We start from the raw sequence: 20,648 nt of genomic DNA, 5'->3' as shown, positions 1-20,648 counted from the left end.
CCTGTGGTGTCCCAGTACCGCATTCTATACGGTACCTATTTATTTTTGGGTCCCCATAGCCAGAGTCCCTAGGACGTAGGGATCCCTGTTAGCCAGTCTACCCCTAGTCGCCCCTATTTCTAGTTTATAATTAGTAATTCATGCATAGGTTAATGTAAATATAATAATATGTGTAAATAAATGGTTAGTTACTTGTTTCCATTAGCGTTGCAGGACCTGCGGGTCATGTGACTAGGTGAACTCTATGGTATTAAGCTTAAGGACCTTTGGAGGCCCTGTGACGTAAGCAATCCCATCACACCATGTAATGGTGAATGGCAGACATTCGGACCAATCAGATTTGCCACGCCCCCTGCACATATAAAGGAGCGGCAGCCATCTTCTCTCTCTCTTGCTCCTGTACTCCTGACGTGGAAAGACCTGTACAGTAATTATCGCAGTGAGTTAGGCCCGAGCCTTGCGGCAACGGCTGAACAATTATAATTATAGAGTGTATCACCTCCCAAACACTCTGCAGCATCTCCGGACCTAATAACTCCCCTAAATCCAGACGGATCTGCAAATCTCTCCCTAAATTCAGAGACTGTATGTCTAGCTCAACTACTGCCAGTCACTAAGCAACCTAAGGACTGTTTGTATGAGACTGTGACTGTGCCGTGGATATTGCAAGCACTTCAGTAAAAGTTCTTCAAGTTCAAGTTCAATCTCTTTGTGGACCTTCAGTTATTTTATGCACCTATCGTTACTGGGAAGGGCGGCGATAGGCCGGAACACTGATTCAGCATAACAGCCCTCAGCCTGGCGTCACGAACTCTAGGGTTAACATTAACCCCTTATATACCTATGCCATACCACCACAACCATACACCCCCCAAGGGTTACCATATCCCCAAAACCTGAATCACTTGACAGCGGGAACTGGGGCTCTGTTACACCAGCAGTGGTGCAAGGAAGATAAGGGGGTGGGTTTTTTCTACTTACCTTGTCTCTGACCAGATTTAAAAAACATTTTGTCTGGACAGTCCCTTTAACAGTTGCTTTTGCAAAAGTGTGTTCCAATGTTAAAAGTAGTAGTAAAGAGTCACATGTACAACTCCTGTTAAATAATTGTTCAGCCTCACCCTCCACCCCTGTTTGGGGGGAAGAACATAGGTGGTCTCTGGAACTTTATACTTTGCTGTAGCCTGTACTGTCAGTCTAGTCCTAAGTCTTTTTCCTCTGAGAGATATAATGCAGATGGTTGGCTCGCCATGAATCCCAAGAAGTTTTTACCTACTCTGAGCTGCAATACCAACTGTACGGTGCAGGTCTCTGAAGCCATTTAGTTCCTAGGCCCAGCAAGAAGCTCTAGATGGGTCCTTAGGTAGGCTGTGGGGCACATGTCCAACTTCATCCCAAATTCTCTCTTCGTATAATCCTCTCTACTTACTTTCTTTGTTTCTTCCCCAGGAGGGGACTAGGTAGGTTCACCAGGACGAAGCAGATTTTTTGCAGGAGCCCTTCAGCCCCAAGCGATCCTAGGTTTTGGCCTAAGTATAATTTTACAAGGCAATTCCTATATATGTGATTGCTTTGTAAAATCTGCAACTGTGGATTTTACAACTTGAAATCCGCAACAGTGAATTTTACAACTTGAAATCCGCAGCAGATCGGTGTGTGTGTGTGAATGCACCATAAGGCCCCATTTACACAGCAAAATTTTCGAGTGGAATCAGGCAGGGAAAATTCAGCTTGGAAATTCCATAACAGCACCATGCACACACGGCAGATGCATTGACATGGAAATTCTGATACTGCACACATGTCAATTCTCTCTGCGGAATCCACTCGGAAATGCATTGCCGTCTATGGAGACAGCGCATTTCCAAGTGATGCTATCGCTGGCTTGTTCTACCAGTGTCCGCTGTGGACGTAATGTCCCGCCTGAATTTTTTCCGGATGGAAATTCGGCAGTGTGTATAGGGCCTTAGGACAGAGATTCCATCTGCAGCGGGCACCAACTGCTCTGAATTGCACCATCTCCATAGAAGACAGCAATGCATTTCTAAGTGGATTTCCTCGAGGGAATGAACATGAGACATGAGATAAAGGTAGGTGGCTGCGAGTGGAATTTCTCAGCTTGGAAATTCTGTAATGTGAATGCGTCTTCAGATGGTTTTATTATTACAGTAAAATGTCCCTTAGCGGACACCTTCCAATAGCAGACTGTTTTTTATATTACTGCATAGGCCCATAAGACTTAAAGGGGTACTCGGCCCCTAGACATCTTATCCAGTATCCAAAGGGGACCCCCGCGATCTCCCTGCTGCACCCGGCGTTCGTTTAGAGCATCAGGTGCAGTCATCTGGCACGGAGCGGAGTTCGCTCCGTGCCCCGGATGTCTGGGGTGCCGCAGCCAAGAATAGGGGATAAGATGTCTAGGGGCGGAGTACCCCTTTAATGTGTTTTCACCCTCAGAATAGCGGACACTCCCAAGAGTGGACATGGACACACCCGTGCGGACTTGTTAACTTCACAATAGCGGACAACCAAGCTTATCTGCTGGCCCTACCTTGTGCCCTACTACACTAAAATGGACTAGTCAGCATGTGGAAATGGACTAGCCCGCTAAAGGGTTGTTGGGCAGCCGGTCACTTCATTAGAGAGAGGAGAGGGGATGCAGTGGCATGGTAGGAAAGAGGGTAGATGTGGGGGAAGGGACACTGAAAGCTCAGTGGGGGAGATTTATCAAAACCTGTCCAAAGGAAAAGTTGCCCAGTTGCCCATAGAAACCAATCAGATCACTTCTTTCATTTTTAACAAGGCCTCTGCAAAATGAAAGAAGCGATCTGATTGGTTGCTATGGGCAACTTTTCCTTTGCACAGGTTTTGATAAATCTCCCCAAATGTGCGTGCAAACGCTGTGTTTCGCTTGCAGACGTATTTTCGCCAACAATTGGGTGAGGGAGAAAAACATAGGTCACCCATGGCCGCTCTGCAAAAGCGAAAAATACTGAAGGTGAAAGTGGACGTTATTCGAAAAAGTAAAGGTGCAAGCATAATAAATCATTACTTTTCCTATATAATAAAACATTTTTACATTGCAAAATGATTTCTTTATAATATTGCATTTTATTATGTCCAATAGGTAATAACCCTCTGGAGTGGGTACAGTATTCGGTCATTTAGAATGGATTCTGATCCTTTTTTCCCCAGTAGCGGACACCTCTCAATAGTGGACACTTTTTTTTCTATTGGGAGATTCTACTATTATTTTATTTTTACACTAATTTCTGTAGCATAATAAATAACTAATAGGATCTATCACTGTCTTCGTTGCCCATAGCAACCAATCAGAGCGCAGCTTTCATTTTACCAGAGCAATATGGGAAATGAAAGCTGACCTGTGATTGGTTGCTGTGGGCAGATTTATTAATTTCTTATTTATGTCCGACTTATCAGTATAAGATAAGAAATTCATAAATCTTCCCCTTATCCTTGCAGTGAACCGATAATAATGATGATAATAATAATGATAAGGCGATTGTAGCGGCGCTCTGCTGACTATACATGGGGCCGCTCCCCCGCTATCACGTGGTGTCCTGCCCTCCCCGTACTTGTGACACGCGAAGCGCTCAGTATGTCTCTTCCGTGCCGCCGTACCTATCAATTCTTTTTCCCTCAGTAAAGATGGCGGCGCCTATGGACACGACTGGCAGCGGGAATAGTGAAGATAATATTCTGTATGATTTGCTAATAAACACAGAGTGGCCCCCGGAGCCCGATGTGCAGGTGAGGGGTGACTGGGGGGTTATCCGGGGAGATTATGGGGGGCTGTGAGGAGCCAGCAGCTGTTCCTGGCGGGTGACAGGGTGATGTGACAGGACACGTAGCACTGCTGTTGGGGGAGGACACCCGAGTACCTGCTTATTACTAATACCACAGGATTTATTAGGAATATCTTAGCTGGCTGGGACTTGTGGTTCCACAACAGTGTGCCCTCCTGTCCTGTGAAAAGCATTGATGTGCCCAGTGTTTCCTATGAGGGGCACAGAAGTGTAGCTGGTGGTACCGTGTTTCTCCGAAAATAAGACCGGGTCTTATATTAATTTTAGTCACAAAAACACACTAGGGCTTATTTTCGGGGTAGGGCTAATTTTTTTAACGGTATGTACATTGGACAAAATACATTGCCCCCAACGTACCCCCCCCCCCCCCCGCGCCGGTTTATCAGCCCAGCGCTGCACCCCACATCGGGGGACTAATCGTACCGTAAGTCACCCGCGAGCGCTGCTTCTCTCTCCCCCTGCCAAATAATTATCAGCCGCTGCGCTGTACTTTGTATTCCTGTGCCCGGGCTGCAAATATTAAAAAACAAACTTTAACTTACCTTCGTCCTCCGTTCCCCGTTGCTAAGGAACCGGCCTCATGGTCCCTCCGCTGCTCTTGCTGCTTCATGGTGTTGGGATGTCTCAGAGCCTTCAGCCTATCACTGGCCGCAGCGATGTCCCCCCTCTGCCGATGATAGGCTGAGCCCACTGTCATGTAAGAAGCCGGCTTGCTCCTTACATGACAATGCGCTCAGCCTATCATCGGCAGAGGCGGGACATCGCTGCGGCCGGTGATGGGCTGAAGGCTCTGAGACATCCCAAAATCAGAAAGCAGCGGAGAATAGTGAGGCCGGTTCCTTAGCAACGGAGGACGAAGGTAAGTTAAAGTTTGTTTTTCAATATTTGCAGGCCGGGCATTGTCTAGGTCTTATTTTCGGGGTAGGGCTTATATTGCAGCCCACCCCGATAATCCAGCTTGGGCTTATTTTCGGGGAAACAGGGTATATGAGAAGGGTTGGGGGTTCAGACTTGACAGACATGACCCCTGGGATTACAAGGTGGTGATGTCAGCGTGTGCCCAGAGACAGAAAGTGCCTCTACCTACCTTCTGTGCCTGGTGCCACCTGCAGCTACTGTGCCTGCCAAAGAGTGTGCCCTCGACCTGTTATGCCCGGCAGCGAGTGCCCTCGACCTGTTATGCCCGGCAGCGAGTGCCCTCGACCTGTTATGCCCGGCAGCGAGTGCCCTTGACCTGTTATGCCCGCCAGCGAGAAACTATGTCTGGCAGTAGGTGTGTATGTCCCTATCTGTTTTGTCTGGCAGCGAGTGCCCTCCTTTTACAATGCCTGGCAGTGACCGACCACTACCTACTGTGTCTGACAATAACATGGTGCCTTCTGTGCCAGGCAGCTTGTGCCTTCTGAAACTATGCTGCCTGCAGCTCAGTTCCATTGAACTGAATGGAGCCAAGTTGTAAAACCACAAACAACCTGGAGACTGACGTGGAGCTGTTTTTGAAAGAAATAAGATGTTTTTCTATTCCTGGATAATCCCTTTATATGAATACAGTTCTTGTAGATTAGCATCTGTTTGATAAAGCCTATTACAGAGCTCTAGAATCACACAAACAATCGCTGGATTATTCATGCTTTCCTCTGCTTCCATAATTTGCTGGCACTGTTATACAGGGAGAAGTTAAAGGGGTACTCCGGTGCTTAGACATCTTATCCCCTATCCAAAGGATAGGGGATAAGATGCCTGATCGAGGGAGTCCCGCCGCTGGGGACCCCCGTGATCTTGCACGCGGCACCCCATTTGTAATCAGTCCCCGGAGCATGTTCGCTCCTGGACTGATTACCAGCGACTACAGGGCGGGCGGCGTGTGACGTCACGTCTCCGCCCCCGTGTTATAGCTGTCACGCCCCCTCCCATAGGCTTGCATTGAGGGGCGGAGCGTGACATCACATGGGGGCGGAGACGTGACGTCACACGCCGCCCGCCCTGTAGTCGCCGGTAATCAGTCCCGAACACGCTCCGGGGACTGATTACAAACGGGGTGCCGCGTGCAAGATCACGGGGGTTCCCAGCGGCGGGACTCCCTCGATCAGGCATCTTATCTCCTATCCTTTGGATAGGGGATAAGATGTCTAAGCACTGGAGTACCCCTTTAAACTAATTGATATATACATAGACAATTAGCACTCTCACAGCTGTCTCATATGGATGACATTGTGGTCCGACAGGCGGATGAGGGGAGGGGGGGGGGGGTGTCATCCTGGATGCGGGTCTGTATGCAAAACTGAACATGTCTATGTTATCTGACCTGGACACATACAGACCCCTCCCTAGGGATCCCACTAATATTTTTAAACGGGAATTATCTGCACTTGTGGACCTTGGGTTTAGCTATGGTATTTTTTTCTCGAAAACAGGCTGATTACATAGTTATGGAGGACCCAGTGGTCTCTATCTTCCTTTCTTTGCCCAAGGTCCACAAGTGCACCTTTCCTCCCCCCCTCAGACCCATCGTTGCGGGAATTTCTTCCCTGAACGAGAGGCTCTGTGCCTGGGTGGATGCTTCCTTGCAGCCCCTCATTGTCCACATGCCGGGATACATCAAGGACACGGGACATACCCTTCATATGATGAGCCAGATTGAGTGGCAGGATACTTACATATGGATTACAGCAGATGTAGTTTCTTTATATTCTGTTATTCCTCACTCCCTGGCTCTACAGGCTCTTAAATGGTTTTTGAATATGTACTCTAATTATACCCATGTAGTACAGGAATTTATCATCCAAGTGGTTGACTACTTATTACATCATCATTTTATTATGTTTGACCACCAATTCTTTTTGCAGGTTACGGGAACTTCGATGGGGGCGAAGTTCTCCCCCTCTCTCGCCAACATTTACATGTGTTGGTGGGACAGGGGGACTATCTTCTCCCCGTCGAACCCCTTCATGGCATCCATTATCTGGTATGGCCGCTACATTGATGACCTTCTCATAATTTGGGGGTCCGATGTGGCGGCCATACCAGAATTTTCCTTGTATCTTAATGATGATAATCTTAATTTGAGGCTTACACTTGCACATGAAAAATCTGCTGTTAATTTTCAGAATTTGCACCTGGTGGGTGACACGGGGAAACGCTGTGTGGTAAATACCACATACCGCAAAAAGACTGCGGTTAATTCAATATTACATGTGTCCTCCTGCCACCCCTCTCACGTAACCCGAAATTTGCCTGTGGGGGAAATGATCAGGGCCCGCAGAAATTGTTCTGCGGACCCAGATTCTGAACTGGAGTCATGTGATATTTCCTCTCGCCTACATGCCCGAGTCTATTGCACTTGCGATATAGAACGAGGGTTTCACATTGCGTCCAATAAGACCAGGGCCAAACTTATTTCTCCCGTTGCTAAAGCGGATGACAAAATCCAACCGTATGTAACGGATAACCCAGTGGTGTCCTGCACTAAATTTAGCTTGGAGTACAAACAAATATGTAATATTATACACAAGTATATGCCGGTCATAACCTGTGACCCAGCCTTTCAAGGTGTTTTCTCGGCAGGTTATACATCTCTAAAAGGGCTCCAACTATCGGACAACAAATTTCACCCAGTCTCTTTTCCACACAACAACAGAAGCCGCAGCCCACTTGGCTGCGATACCTTGGATCTTACAAGTGCGGACATGGTAGATGTGTGTGTTGCAGATTTATGCATAATTCTGATTCTGTGGTGTCAACTAGAGATGAGCGAACTTGCAGTAAATTCAATTCGTCATGAACTTCTCGGCTCGGCAGTTGATTACTTATCCTGCATAAATTAGTTCAGCTTTCATGTTCTCCGGTGGGCTGGGAAAGGTGGATACAGTCCTAGGAAAGAGTCTCCTAGGACTGTATCCACCTTTTCCAGCCCACTGGAGCACCGGAAAGCTGTACTAATTTATGCAGGAAAAGTCATCAACTGCCGAGCCGAGAAGTTTGTGACGAATCAAATTTACTGTAAGTTCGCTCATCTCTAGTGTCAACCTCTACTGGTGACATCTATAAGATAAATGAATACATTAACTGCAACACATCGCATGTCATATGTCTTCACTTGTCGAGACTGCCAGCTCCAGTATGTAGGGTGTACCACCACCCCCCTCAAGGTACGCATCCGAAAACATATTTCAGATATACCACACTTTAATTCAAGACACATTTCCGTGGTATCCAGACACATAGCAGAGGTACATGCTGGGAAGACATCGTCCCTTATGCTACAGGGACTGGAACGAGTCACACCACCTGCTAGAGGTGGTGATACCAGACTCAAGCTCCTGGACCAAGAGGTCTATTGGATCTTGAAGCTGGACAGCCGTACTCCATGGGGTTTGAACAAGAGGATGGACACCATCCTCCACTATTGATCTTTGAAGTACATTCCCGTGGGTGGGGTTTCCCTATTTATTCTGTCTGGTGCTCCCTTCCTTAATCTATGTTATTTCATCTTCTCTCTTTCCATATTCTAATCATTTTTCCCTTAATTAATCTTGCAGTGGTGCTCAGTCTTTCTGTCCTCCCTCCAATATTTGGTTTCATTTACATCCAGTTCGTCTTTTCCTTTTTTCTCTTTCCCACCCCCTTGCCTTTTTCTAGGCTTCTTATATTAAGCCCTATGTTGGACTTTTGCAGCGACATATTAGAAATGCATATATATATATATATATATATATATATATATATATATATTTACTATTTTTTTTGATATTTCTATACTGATATGATCTCTGCATTAACCCTACATTATGGTCTCAGTAAAAGTATTTATACCTGTAAAAGTATTTATACCTGTTATGTGCTGTTACCTTATTTGTATGTTTTTTGCATTTGAGTGGATGGGAGACAATACATTTTTTTCTTTTTCCACAATGATTTAATTACATTATCAGTTATACTTTGTTCTAGTGTAATAGTCTGAAGTACAATATTCCTTACCTCGTTCCTCCATACCTACTCCCTGCTCTCTTTTTTGTTAACTTTTTAGGATAAACATTATGATTTTATCTATGTAATTTTTCCTTTCGAGTGTTAACAAACTTTTACAATGTTAATTTGATATAAGTGTATGTTGTTTTGCTACATTTTTATCATGCCTTATAGCTACATTGTTGCTTTGCTCTGTGTCGGCAGCACGGAACTGTATCTGGGTTTTTGATGTAGCCGTCATACAGCAAAGGGGGAGGAGTACACCTGTTTGCCGCCGCCATGCCATTGGTGGGCTGGTAAAAGGTGTACCCTATTTAAGATCTGTACATACACTAACACTTTGTATGACTAAGGTCCGTGCCTAGGACCGAAACACGTCACGTTGTCATGTCGTCCATGTATTGAAGCTTTTATACAATAAAGAGTTTTTCCAACACCTGCGCTGGACATCTTGTTCGTCTGTATCCACGTGTCAGTTGGCGTTGCCCACCCCAGTCCGAGCGCTACGGGCTTAGGGAGTGAGCTGGACTTTCTTCTAAGTGGTATACATAGACAATAATATAAAATAAATAACAAAAAGATACAAATTGAATACATTTTTCACTCAATGAAAAATCGTGGTCAACCATGATTTTCCATCCAATAAATAGGGTGAAAACATAAACAAACCAAAACAGGTGCATGTGTTGCATACATTTTGTCAAAAGAAGTCTAGTTATATGAAGTTGCGGATCCGCATTTGTAAAATCCACGGTTGCAGGTTTTACAAGGCAATCAATAATACATAAGAATTGTCTTGTAAAATCTGTGTTTTTACAGCTTCAAATCTGCAACAGATGTGTGTGAATACAGTGTTAGGGTAGGGTCACAGGTAGTGCATTTTCAACGTATTTAACTCTGCGGATACACCGACAGTAGTTGCAAGACCGAGCTCCCTGCTGCAGCCAGGTAGCCCTGTGTGTCCGCATGTAGAAGCGGATTTCCCAGTGCTCATCTGCTTCAAGCAGGCTCTGTGTCTTCAGCAGAAAATCTGCTGCTATGAGAGACATAGATACTAAGCTGCAGCAGGGAGCTCATCTTGTAACTACTGTTGGCACCTCTACAGCATGAAATACTCTGCGAATGCACTACTGTAACTCTACCCTTAGGGTGTTTTCACACATGACAAATCTGCAATGGCAGAACAGCAGTTGCAGATTTTACAAAGCAGTCAAAAGAACATAAGTTTATACCACTTCACTTTTTACTAATCTGCAGTGGTTCCTGTGTGTGTGAATGCACCCAGGTTCACCATTCACATGACGGTAGACATTCGGCAAGCACAGGAACCTGGTCAGAGAAGTGGAATTCTTATCGCCGACGCCCGGGACATTCAGTTCCGGGCGCTGGGCAGGTGAATGTTTCCAGCCCTTAGCCCGGCTTCAGGCAAGCAGGTCCGGACCTGACAAGCGTGGCGGCGCTCAGCAGTCTGTATGGAGCGGCTCCCGACTCGTGCCCGCTCCATACTCTGCAGCCCCCAGCTGATTTCAGTAGCCGGGGGCCGCCGCTAATAGCCAGCATGCAGCGATCGCCAAGGCTGGCTATTAACCCTTTAGATTGCCGCTGTCAAAGCTGACCGCAGCATCTAAAGGGACATGTTGTGAATGCTCCCTGGTGGGGTGGATTGTCCCCCCGCAGCACGATCGCGGGGGGAGGAGATCCATTATAGAGGTAGCCAGAGGGCTTACCTCTGTTCCCTGGTGTCTGTGGCTCTGTCATTGATAGAACCTGGCTGGACCAGGCTCTATCAATGGATCGCAGAGCACACAGATGAATGGAGTTCAATAGAACTCTATTGATCTGTATGAGAAATCTAATGACTCCTCCTGAAAGTCGAATAAAGTATAATCTAATTATAAAATATAACATTATGTATCCCATGCGGTAAATTACGTAAATAAAAAAAATCACAGAATTGCAATTTTTATAATTTCCCAGAAATTTTTTTTAAAAGCAATTTCAAAAGTCAGATCAATACCAAAATGGTACTGATACAAAAAACTGTTTATGTCACAAAAAAATTAGCCCTCATACAGCCTGGTATGCAAAAAAATAAACAAAAAAATGGCAAATAAAAAATTTGTAAAACTATACATATCTGGTATTGCTGCAATCAGGCCGGTCTAAAGTATCAAAACAACATGTTAGCTAAACCACAAGGTAAATGGCGTATAAAAGAAAACCACCAAACTTTTCAAGATGGGTGGAGACCATGGCGGCCATTTTCAATCCAACTTGTTTTTTCAATAGGAAGAGGGTCATGTGACACATCAAACTTATTGGGAATTTCACAAGAAAAACAATGATGTGCTTGGTTTTAACGTAACTTTATTCTTTCATGAGTTATTTACAAGTTTCTGACCACTTATAAAATGTGTTCAATGTGCTGCCCATTGTGTTGGATTGTCAATGAAACCTCTTCTCCCTCTCTTCACACACTGATAGCAACACCGCAGGAGAAATGCTAGCACAGGCTTCCAGTATCCGTATACACTGCTATATACTACTATATACACCGCAGGAGAAATGCTAGCACAGGCTTCCAGTATCCGTAGTTTCAGGTGCTGCACATCTCGTATCTTCACAGCATAGACAATTGCCTTCAGATGACCCCAAAGATAAAAGTCTAAGGGGGTCAGATCGGGAGACCTTGGGGGCCATTCAACTGGCCCACGACGACCAATCCCCTTTCCAGGAAACTTCATCTAGGAATGCTCGGACCTGACACCCATAATGTGGTGGTGCAGCATCTTGCTGGAAAAACTCAGGGAACGTGCCAGCTTCAGTGCATAAAGAGGGAAACATCATCATGTAGCAATTTCGCATATCCAGTCACCTTCACCATTAACATAAAAGTTTGGCTCGTCACTGAACAAAATCTTCTGCGTAAAGTGAGGGTCCTGTTCCAATTTTTGTTTTGCCCATTCTGCAGCACCTGAAACTACGGATACTGGAAGCCTGTGCTAGCATTTCTCCTGCGGTGTATATAGTAGTATAAAGCAGTGTATACGGATACTGGAAGCCTGTGCTAGCATTTCTCCTGCGGTGTTGCTATCAGTGTGTGAAGAGAGGGAGAAGAGGTTTCATTGACAATCCAACACAATGGGCAGCACATTGAGCACATTTTATAAGTGTTCAGAAACTTGTAAATAACTCATGAAAGAATAAAGTTACGTTAAAACCAAGCACATCATTGTTTTTCTTGTGAAATTCCCAATAAGTTTGATGTGTCACATGACCCTCTTCCTATTGAAAAAACAAGTTGGATTCAAAATGGCCTCCAAGGTCAACACCCATCTTGAAAAGTTTTCCCCCTCACATATACTAATGTGCCTCAAACAGGAAGTTAATATCACCAACCATTCCCATTTTATTAAGGTGTATCCATATAAATGGCCCACCCTGTAGTAGGTAGTTATGGCTATTATAGGGCGAGGAGGAAAAAAGGAGAGTGTAAAAGCGAAAATTGGTCCAGACAAGTGGATCTTCATGAGGGATAAGTAGATTTTGCTCTGTTTTAGTCATGTGAACAAGTAGTTTTTTAATTTTCCACACCCCTGCTGGTACTAGGACTGCTGGGAAATGCTCCATTTCCACAGACTGCAAGCATTTCCGAGCAAATTCTGCAGGGTTTGGAATCGGAAGTTCTGGGACAAACAATGGGAGTCTGCTGCAACGGAATTTCAATTTAAAATTCTGCCATGTGAACAAAGGATGTATTTATACTCTAGATCTGCAATTGGTGATCTGCAGTTATGGATATTAAAAGCAGTCAAAAATACTTAAGAATTACCTTTTTAAAATCCACAGTTGCGGATCAAGATTTTACCACTGTACAACTGCAGGGGATCCTAGGTGTGTAAATGTTTTGCATCTGTCCTACATTTTTATAGCGGTGGCCTGAAGAGTATGCTAAAATAGGAAATTAGATGTCTAAAAATCATATCTATCAGACATATGCTTTCACACATTTTTGTCTTTTTTATTTTTGTTTTCCTATCATTCTACATTATTCCTAAGCTTCTATTCATGTGTACAAAAAAATTGTGTACGATTAAAGAAATCGAAATATGTATAGACAATAATGTTAAAAAAATTGTATACAGATTAATCATTTTTTTTTAAATCTGGATGAGAAATCGTGGTCAATCATAATTTTTCATATGACAAATTGCGGGAAAACAATAAGACCAAAATGGGTGAATGTGTTGGATACATTTTGTCAAAAGAAGTCTAGGCATTACAATTCTATACGATTTTCAAAGATAATGACAGTTAAAGTTGCAGATCTGCAATTTTAATAAATCTGAAAAAAATAATTAAAGCGTACCTGTCAGATCCCCCCCCCCCCCCCCCAAAAAAAACTGTTAAATGTTACTCAGTACCTCAGCCTGATCATGTACATGTATTTTTTTATGTCTCTATCACTGATATTTCACTAAAAAATACCATATTACAGCTGCTCAGTGTCTTTTCCATCTTGTTACTCTGCTGACTCACTGCTGGATTCAGTCTGTACACACACACACACACACACACACACTGATTATTGGGGATTGCCTTTACTCTCCCACTAAAGACAATATGGTGAGTGTATAACTTACATCTTATGTTATTCATGTGCATCATCCTTTGGCAGTCCTGTAATACTGGGATTGGTCGTTTTGGAATAGTTGGAGGTAAATTGTTTGGATAACTCTACTTTTACAGCAGTGTTGCCTTCAGCTGTGTGCCTACAGCTATTGCAAAACTACAACTCCCAGCATGCCCAGACATCTTTTGACTGTCCAGTCATGCTTGGAGTTCTAGTTTTGCAACAGCTGGAGTCACATGTTTGGTAAAAATCTGTGTTACAGCAGTGTTGCTGTAGAGCTGGGCGCTTTGACCACATATGTGTATCACAGTATTTTTGTACCTTATGGCAGTTCCACGGTATATAATGGTATTCCCCCCCCCCCAAATGATCAGCCCAGTGCTGCGCTATCCCCATCGGGTAATACTCGCATATCGCCCTCAAGCGCTGCCCTCCTCGTCCTCCTGTTTGTTGGGGGCCGCCGGCGCTGACACTCTATACTGTACGCTGTATCCCTATACCCGGGCTGCAAAAGGTAAACAAAGTAAACTTTAACGCACGTTCCAACGTCGGCCTTGCGCTCCTCCTGGGAACGTCAGAGAGCAGTCAGCCTATCACCGGCCGCAGCGATGTTCCGCCTCTTCCGGTGATAGGCTGAGCGCACTGTCATGTAAGAAGCCAGCTGGCTCAACCTATCATTGGCCAAGACGGAACATCGCTGCGGCTGGTGATAGGCTGATAACTGTCCGATGTTCCCGTGCCCAGGAAGCAGGTCCGGACCGACGAGGAAGGTAAGTTAAAGTTTTTGTTTATCTTTTGCAGCCCAGGTATAGGGATACAGCGTACAGTATAGAGTGTCAGCGCCGGCGGCCCGCAACAAACAGGAGGAAGAGGAGGGCAACGCTTGAGGGTGATATGTGAGTATTTACCCCGATGGGGACAGCGCAGCACTGGGCTGATTAATTGGGGGGGGGGGCAGAACAGCACTTGCGGGTCACATATGATTAGTTCCCCGATGTGGGGACAGCGCAGCGCTGATAATTCATTCATTCCCGAGGGGGAGGGGCCCAACCGGTATTGTGGTATGGGGAAAAATTCATATCATGCAGGACAAAAATTTCGGTATGAACCGATATACCGCCCAGCCCTATGTTGCTGCAGACTGTGTTCCTCCTGCAGCCTTAGCAATAAACCATCTTGTGTCCATGACCCTTGGACACGCTCATGCTGCTGTGGGACTTATCAGTGTCCAAGGAGGTATGGGGACCTCTAGTGGTGGGATTTTCAAAGGCAGTTTTCTTTAATAAAATGTAAAAAAAATGTAAAAGTAGATTAGAAAAACTATTGTTTTGCCAAGATGTACAACATATAAAAAGTTTTTATATCTGACAGTGCCCACTTAAATCCTTTTTTTTTTGTTATCGATATGGGGTATTATGTGCAGAGTCATGGGGGCTAATTATTATTATTATTATTATTATTATTATTCAATTTTTTTAAATTTTATTTCAGCACAAAGCTGTAACATAAAAAAGGGTGAAAGGCTCTGAAAATGTGTGCATAGTGGTACTACTATTTCTAGGTCCCCACCTATTTCTAAAATAACATAATTAGCTGTTATTATTGATGGGGGGTCTCAACGCCCAGACTTGTCTGACATTTTTATTTATTTATTTTTAACAGTAACACTTTAAAATAATTGCATATTCTCTCTTGATAAAAAGAAACCCATTTAATTCCTGAATATATCAGACAACTGCAGCAATTCCTATAGAGGTAGTCCAGGGAACTGAACTTATAAGACCCTTATCCACAGGATTTGGGAATACGGTCTGATTTTGAGGGTTCCTACTGTTGGGACCCCCTGCAATCTCATGTACATGGCCTTCATCTATTTACCCATCCTTTGCACTCCTCAGCCCCCAGCCTTCCTGGGCATGGACAAACATTGGCCTATTCAGCCAATCACTGACTGTGGCAAGACATCGCTGCGGCCGGTGATTGGCTGAGCATCCATCACTTGCGCTCTTCCATGAAGGTGGGACCTGTGCGTGCAGAATATGGGTAAATAGATGGGGGGTCACATAAAGAGATCACAAGGAGGTCCCAGAGGTCGGATCCCCCCCCCCCCACAGTCAGACACTTATTCCCTTTCCTGTCGATAGGCGATAAGTGTCTGATAAGTTCAGTTCCCTTGACTATCCCTTTAAATAGTCAGTTCCTTTGATTACCCCTTTAAATATAGAGCCTACATATTCCACAGTGCTGTACAATGAGTGCAGACATATACTGCAGACTGTAAATCTGAGTGCCAAAAACTAATCCCTAAAACCACTTAGCGTACTGTATAGATTGTGCGCCAGTTATGAAGCCAGAGCCATTACCAGGACGGGCACACAGAGCTTTGGACTTGGCAGTGTAGCAGCCGCTCGCAGAATTACATGACAGATTTGTGACCTGGTGTTGTTTCCTGCTGTGTAATTGTCCTGTTTTTATTGCAGCCTCGAGGTGGCCGTGAACATGGAGCATCATTTGTCCTCACAAAGGCTATTACAGGTACCCGGGGCTGTTACATTATCTAGACACAGAGCAGGCCATAATCCCTTCTGTATACTGCCGCTGCTTATACTCTCAGCCAGTACGTAAGTCCAGAACACATGTCTAGGCTGGACCACGGTGCTTCATCTGTCCTAATACTAGTCAGCAGCTGGATAGGGAGAGTGGGAGTCACAAAGCAGTTGTGGCTCGATGCTTATTAATTCAGATTATTTTTTATTATTATACTTTAGATGCCATTGGTCCTTCTTCTAATATGCTTCAAAGCTGAAAACCATAACCAGTGCAACTTTCAGCACCTGGGGCTCCCAGTAGAACTAAGCTGAACCCTACCCTCCATCACTGGACAACTGGAATTATTTTTTTTTAAATCAACTGGTGCCAGAAAGTTAAACATATTTGTAAATTACTTTTATTAAAAAATCTTAATCCTTCCAGTACTTATCAGCTGCTGTATTCTACAGAGGAAGTACTTTTCTTTTTAAATTTCTATTCTTTCTGACCACAGTGCTCTCTGCTGACACCTCTGTCCATGTCATGAACTGTACAGAGCAGGAGAGGTTTGCTAAGGGGTTTTTGTTGTTCCTAAAATGGACAGAGATGTCAGCAGAGAGCACTGCGCTCATGATTCAGCAGAGAGCTCTGTGTTTCAAAAAGAAAAGAATTCCTCTGTAGTATTAAGCAGCTAACTTTCTGGCACCATTTGAATTAAAAAATACATAAATAAATAAAAAAAAATAAAACGTTTTCCACCGGAGTACCCCGTTAAGTCTTTATCTGCTCTACTAAATGTTAGGCAATGGAGCCAAAATTTCCACCAAGGTGAAGCAGATATTTCTGTAGCCTTCCATATTCTCTATCCTGTCTTGCACTGCTACATTGTCTAGGGCTGGCCATGAATATTAGGGTGACCCCCACAGATCACTAGAATGTGCGAGTAGAAGTTGGTGGTTTAGTGCTGATCTCTCTGTCTCGTTGCAGAAGATGGATTCTACAGTAGGTCTGTGGAGCCTGCCCCCTGCAGCGAGACAGGGAGAACAGCACTAAGCTGGGCACCTCTCCTGGCTTGTTCTAGTGATAGGTAGTGGTCTAAATACCCAGACTAAGCTACATTTTTGACATGTCAAAGTTTTTTCAAATGACAGGGACACTTAAAAGGGAATCTGTTGTCAATGTCACCAGCACTAATCTGTTGGTACAGGCGGTAGTGGGGGTGACATTAATGATAATGATACTTACCTATCCCTGATTTGCTGGTCCCGTGTCTTCCTTGTTGGGCGGCAGGCTTTGTGCACGAACAGAGCTCCAGGAGCAGGCTGACGTTACGGCTGCTGCTTCTTTACTGTACCCGGTGCAAGCAGAATTGGTGACGTCGGCATGCTACTGTAGCGCTTGTCTGCTACCCGAACAAGGAGGATAACGGGTGAAAGGGAACACAGATTGGGAATAGGTAAGTATCGATATAATCAGTGTCACCCACTCTACTAGCCTGTACCATAAGGTTAGTGCGGGTGACACTGGTGACAGATTCCCTTTTAATATTTTGCATGTGGATCCTGTGTCTTTTTAGATGATTGCTGTTCTTTTTTGCCTTTTTTTTTTTTTTTTTTAAGTAGAAATGTACTTTAATGAATAATAATAAAATGTTTTTGTTTTTTTTCTCACAGCTCCAGCATATTACTTCCAGCAGCTTCTCTGGTACAGGTATGTCGTCTTCTTATAATGTGAAGATAATGCCACATCTACTACTGTTTGGCCCTAAGCTGCTGAGGCCCCTACTGACCACTAGAATAAGGGGTGCATGGCACATACGATTCTGTGTCTGATAACCCCAATACAGTTGGGAAATGTAAGAAAATTTGGTGGTACTTGAAACTGAAACTGCTTGGACTGTTGTTTGGAAAATAAAGGTGGTTTCTAGTTTGGGTACGTATGCTGTAGATTTTCATGCTGTGGCTTTTTTTTCTTTCTGTGCTACACATCATAAAATATGAGACATCCACTAGGTATGCTAGAATGTACCCTAAAAGCTAAACCATAGTTTTTGAAAATGCTGAATGGTACAAGATCCTCAGCTAGAGCAGAGAGTGACTAAAAAGTGCCTTGATTTTAGAGGGAACTTGTTACTTTCATGCTGCCCAAACCACAAGGTATCAGAGTGGCCCACAGCGGCTTCTTTTCACCCACCAGCCTTGATTAATAGATCTCTCCCGATACACAAACAGGTATCGGTCAACGATGATGGCGGGGAGAAAAGCCATCATGGTTCAGGCAGCATGAAAGCCATGATAGGTTCCCTTTTAAAGTGGTGCCATAGCATGTAATGCTCTTTTTTAACCTTTAGTGGAGCTGCAGGGAAATTACAGACTTACTGCTGGGTTCCCAAGCAGATCACATCTGGTCAATGATGGTTTAGCAGCAGGATGGTTTGTAATCAGCTAATCGTGTAGGAACCTTAAAAAGAAGATATATATATTTTTTTTTCTAAAATATCATTTTTATAAAACTATAAATCATAGCAACATAATAAATGGGGGAGAGAACAAATCCCAGGCTGCAAGGCAAATGAGAAAAGAGAAAGCCGCTATCTGGTCTTCAAGAGGCATGGTAGAAAAGGAAAGGAAGTGCGCAGATCAGTAAAACTCGGCAAAAGTCCTGATACGGTACAAAATAATTAGGGTGCAATCGAAAGACTGCAATATATTTTGGCATGACCTGGGAATAGACAACATAGAAAGCAGGAAGTGAAGGAGGGGGGAGTGATAGATCCTCTGATTCACCAGCGCTCCAGAAATGGGCACTACTAAGGAGTTACAAAGGGGGTGGCCCCCAATTTTCTGCTTAAGGTACCAAGTGGTAGATTGAAAGTGTACCTTAATGGCCAATGGTATGCTAGAAGGTAAAGTAGAACTATAGCTTTCCCACATGCCGAAGAAGCTATCAACTTTTTTTCCTTGTGGAGGGTAGCTTCAGCCCAATCCATGCAAAATAAAAAATAGTTTTTTCATAAAGAGTTTACTCAGAGGAGTGATGGGATGTATCAATTCCTGCAGTATTGTTTTTCCAGTCCAGTAGGTACTGGCCAAACAGGCTGAATAAGAGACCATAAACATTGGGAAATTTCTGCCCAGGGGGGAGCACCACAGCGAATACAAGAGTCCATGGGATAAACGCCCATGACCTATGTGCCGGGATATGTATGTTCATGAAGGGTCCTAAAAGTTACTTATGTATATTTTGTAATACAAAAGGTTTTAAATGAGAGTGTGTGTATGTATGTATGTGTTTGTGTGTGTGTGTATATATTGAGCAAGTCTTTAGTGGGGATATCATGGAGCCAGGCAGAGAGGCCCCTCATTGAGGAGTTAAAGTCAAAGAGAGAGTATTTGTAGAAATATTTGTTCCCTACCAGAGATGGGACTTGTATTGAGGAAATAAAAGACTGGGTCCCATTCAGTGGGAGAAAGTGTGTGAGCATGGGTCGTGACAAACTACTTGGCCTGAATATAAGTGGAGAGGGGAATGGTCAGTGGGCCAAGTTTGTCACACAATGTTTGAAGAGGTAGTAGAGACTTGTTAGAGAGGTCCAGCAAGTGCAGTGGTGTACAGATACCCTTTTGTATGCCAATCTCGAAAGACTGGATCCAGGCAGCCATTTTGGAGACTTCATTTGAGTAGGCACATCTTTTGCCATGACCTCCACATAGACAGACATAAAGGGGGAGATTTATCAAAACCATAGCAACCAATCAGATTGCTTCTTTCATTTTTCAGAGGCCTTTTCAAAAATGAAAGAAGGAATGTGATTGGTTGCTATGGGCAACGCAGCAGCTTTTCCTCTGGACAGGTCTTGATAAATCTCCCCCAATGAGAGGATTGTCCTTAACTGCCATGGAAAGCATCGCATGCAGAGTGTATAAAATGTTAGGGAGTGAAAGTCCAGGCACCATCGTCTGGTCTGGGTCTACATGAGGTGTTATTTAGCCAGTCTAATGATCCTGTATTGTGCGGACAGATTTAGGAAAATATTGGTATTGTTGAGGCCACCTTGGAGTTTTGTTTGTCTGAGGGTTTCTAGAAGGGTTTAAAAAAAAAAAAAAAAAAAGTCAAAATCCTCTTGGTTTGACTGCCCTTGTTTAGATTTGTGCCCGCATTGCCAATGCAGCCAGAAGTTTCTCGGTTCCTTTCCTTTTGATGTACCCTTTTTCTGTTCTGTTGCTGTCTGTGTACTGTGGTACATGTTGTCTGTATTTGCTAATGACTGAACCTATAAAGAAGCAGCTGGGCACTAATATGAATGTGACGGGCCCCCGATCAGCACCGGGAATGAGAACAATACATGTTTATTGACTGCTATCAGTTAATGCACCATTCTGACTTTACACCTCCGCAAATACCGTCTTGATGCGCTCGCTCTTTTTACCACCAGCCAGATATGTTTCAGTAATAATTGATACAAAACTGCCGAGTCTACTCCTTTATGAGATAAACACTAAGTGTAATATAAAAGCTATTTAAAAAACAATTGCAGCATTGAAATATTAAAATGTCCTTGTTGTAAAACTTTTTACTGCCCTATTATCTATGAACACAAAAACTCTCAATCTCGGCATAAAGATGTCAGCCAGATTCATCGTCTCTGTTATGGAGCCATCGATGAGGTGTCCCAGGCAGAACCGTGAAAG

The 20,648-nt window shown here is 44.0% G+C and overlaps 1 protein-coding gene across 2 annotated transcripts in view; it reads left to right on the top strand.

The window, feature by feature from the left end:
• Positions 1–2,647: 2,647 nt before the first annotated feature.
• The window catches only part of NBAS (NBAS subunit of NRZ tethering complex), a 701,350-nt gene continuing 683,349 nt past the window's right edge, over positions 2,648–20,648 (top strand). Inside the window, exons 1-3 of one of the 2 annotated variants that reach the window (XM_056564221.1) lie at positions 2,648–2,669; positions 15,909–15,963; positions 17,631–17,667. In XM_056564221.1, the coding sequence (XP_056420196.1) occupies positions 2,667–2,669; positions 15,909–15,963; positions 17,631–17,667 (95 nt within the window). In that variant the 5' untranslated portion in view covers positions 2,648–2,666. Of the gene's footprint in view, positions 2,670–3,562; positions 3,772–15,908; positions 15,964–17,630; positions 17,668–20,648 lie in introns of those variants that run through there. The other variant, XM_056564220.1, reaches the window with a different exon arrangement.

Source organism: Hyla sarda, chromosome 3 (assembly GCF_029499605.1).
Source record: "Hyla sarda isolate aHylSar1 chromosome 3, aHylSar1.hap1, whole genome shotgun sequence".
Classification (NCBI taxonomy): Eukaryota; Metazoa; Chordata; class Amphibia; order Anura; family Hylidae; genus Hyla; species Hyla sarda.
This window is presented reverse-complemented; position numbering and strand designations above follow the sequence as displayed.